The 3081-nt window shown below is 38.7% G+C and overlaps 1 protein-coding gene across 1 annotated transcript in view; it reads left to right on the forward strand.

The window, feature by feature from the left end:
• The window catches only part of plxna1b (plexin A1b), a 156478-nt gene extending 153642 nt beyond the window's left edge, over positions 1-2836 (forward strand). Inside the window, exon 32 of the mRNA XM_081381179.1 lies at positions 1-2836. This exon is cut by the window's left edge and continues 37 nt beyond it. Within this exon, the coding sequence (XP_081237305.1) occupies positions 1-59 (59 nt within the window). The 3' untranslated portion in view covers positions 60-2836.
• Positions 2837-3081: the final 245 nt, after the last annotated feature.

A 3081-nucleotide genomic window follows, 5' to 3' on the forward strand; every position in this document is an offset into this window, starting at 1 on the left:
GGCAGAGACTGAGGGCTAAACTGGAGCAGGTGATCGACACCATGGCCCTCTCCAGCTGATCGGGACTCTTAAGATCAGCTGGTGTGTTTCACACGAGGACAAAACCACAACGCTGAATGTAGGTGGTGTCGTTTTCCGCGTCGTTTTTGGATGATTTGTTGTCGAGTGCGGTGGACGTTTTCACACAACGCGGACAAAGATGCTCTTTCCTGTTTTGAAGAGACAATGAGGACGTTCGGATCCTCTAATGAAGTCATGTGACTGTGTCACGAGCCAATGATCGCTGTGGATCAAAGGACACTGATTGCGTGTTTACTATGTTTTATTATTTTGTACAAATGTTATCGACTGCCCCTCTCCGCTCTCTTTGCCACTTGTGTTTCTGCTGAATTTGCACAGTTTACAGAATCAACGAGCAACTGCCTCCATCTCTCATGAACACTGTCCCGGTCTCAGTCGGCCAACGCAGCGGTGCGTCTCAGTGTCGACGAAGGTGAATTTGACTTTACACAATGACAAAAAGAAGGAAAAAAAAAGACAAAAATATGAATAAAAATCTTGTCTTGTGCCATGTTTTATTTGAATGTTGTTTAAAGGTTTGTGAAGTAGGAATGTGCTCTGATTGTTTTACAATGAAAAAAAATGATGACAGAGGAGATAATTCTTCCAAAAATGTTTTATTTTGACTGAACTGCAAAGCTTTAATTACTATTTCATCAGATGCTACAGGACGGACTCTTGATTTTAGACGCCAAACTCGCTCTTCATACGCTTGCGTCTGATCATTACACTCGTTTATCTCCCGGTGTTTCAGCCGGTTCATCATCTGAGAAAATCACTACGTTTACTGAGCCTGAGCTGAAATAAATGAGTGAAAAGGAGGCCGAGTGAATTGTTTCAGATCCATGAGTCAGTGTTTCTGTGGCGTATCGATACGGAGGGATGAGACACTCGTTCATCAGACCTTCAGCCTTCATCATCAGAAAAGAGAAACGGCCTTTTGTCTTTAACGAGACGGACCTGAGCAATCCTGATTGATTTAGCCTGATCAATCGCTCTGGATTAAGAGGACATTAAGAGCTGCGTTTGTTTTGAATCATTTGTTTCCTCTGGAACCTGAGATCCATCATTCATGAGCCAGTGTTTCAGCGTGTATCGCTTCAGAACGCAGTGAAGTGGCTCCAGCAGGGGCACAGAGTGATCATCAGTATCAGTGGAGAAATATTGTTCTAGTTTCTCGATTTTATTGAATCAATCTCTTCTGAAGATTTTTTGACCAGTGTCTCATATCATCTTCAACTTGAAGACCCCGTGAGATCAACATGTCTGTTAGATTTGAGAGCATCATATTTTGCTGATGTACTCCTAAAGAAATGACCAAATTAAAGAGGTTTAGCATTTAAAATTTGCGGTTTCTCTTCCTGAAAATATTGGTAAATTTGCCATTTTCTTCAATAACATGCCACTAAAATGGCTAAATAAAAGCTATTAGCTGTTTAAAAGTAATGAGACGAATGTTTTGAGAAATGTGTCAAAAAATATCAGTCTAAAAGCTTGTTCACACCAAGAACGATAATTATATTGGCATCCACACCAATGGACAATAGCTTGGTTTATTCCAAGCGTGCACTTCTGATATGTTCTGTGAATAACATCTTTAAATAGGAAGGATTTTGATTGGCTGTCAATGTTTTTATCATTCATGAACTGGAAAAATAAATTGCTCTGAAAGTGATTCCAATTATTTATTTCCTCTGAGCCGTTACACTTCGCTAAAATTATATGATTAAAGTCATCATTCTTGGAGTGAACAAACCTCAAAACCGGTTTATTTTCATGGTCGTAACTAAATGAACCTGCTCTGCTCTGATAGTGATGTCATCAGGTGACATCATAGAGACAAAAAGCAGAAAATAGTCTTTATCTTAACACTGAAGTTTAAACTTTGGCTTCCCCTGCTCAGCTGGTTTGTTGGACTGACGTTAATCTGTTCACCATGATCTTCACTCAATAAGCTTGTTCTGTCTGTGTGAAGGTGCACGTCTGCACTTTACACAACTGATCCTGTATCACACAAACTCACGCTTGGTTTCCACTGACTGAAGTTGTTTCTGGTCAGTGTAAATGCAGCGAATCCTCTAATCAGTCGGGTTTGACTTCACATGCTTTAAAATGAGCTCAGAACATCTCAGGATCTTCCTCCGCTCTTGAGTTTGTCATTTCGTGACCAGAGAACTGCTGGACTCACTGCTGATGATCTGGACGTTTGGCTTGCGGTTCTTCCCAGGGACTTTCAATGTTTACACCTGAATGTCAAATCACATGTAAAAAAAAAAATACAAAAAAATCACATTGTGTTTTAATTTATTTATATTTTGATCCTGTCATTGTGTTTCTTAGATTGAAATATGTCTAAACTGGTGCTTCGCAAGTGTTCTCTGCTCTTCTTTTATGTGCTCCTGTAATGGCTTCTACACTTCATGAATCTGCTCTTTAACTCAAGATCTCCATGAAGGTCCACCATGATAACATGCAATAATATTGCAGCACAGATACAGAGACTCGAACCTCATCCCTCCTTTTGCTTCATTTCTTTTCAGTAATTTCTGAAAAATAATGAAGTATCTTTCCTTCAGACCCGAACAAAATGCAGAGATGAAGCAAGATGGTTTGTGTTGTTGGTGAAACTGAAATAACAACTTACCTTTGAATAATTATGATTCAGGACTCAGACTGTCACTGGTGTCTATTCATGTGTAAATATTAGTTTTTTATTTTGCAGATTTACTACTTGTGAATAAACTGGCATCAAGGAGAGATTAAACATGTTTTTGCAAAAAAAAAAAAATACTCTGGTGTCTTTCTGATGGCAAATATCTTTTTAGATCAGAGATTTTTAATGACTTCTGTTGAACCTGCATGATGTAAACTGCACCGCAATGAAGGGGATGAACTGTGAAACGAGAGTTAACTATATATATATACAGTACCAGTCAAAAGTTTGGAAACATTACTATTTTTAATGTTTTTGAAAGAAGTCTCTTATGCTCATCAAGCCTGCAGTTAAAAAAAAAAGAAAAA

This window comes from Scardinius erythrophthalmus, assembly GCF_964197995.2.
Source record: "Scardinius erythrophthalmus genome assembly, chromosome: 12".
Taxonomy (NCBI): domain Eukaryota; kingdom Metazoa; phylum Chordata; class Actinopteri; order Cypriniformes; family Leuciscidae; genus Scardinius; species Scardinius erythrophthalmus.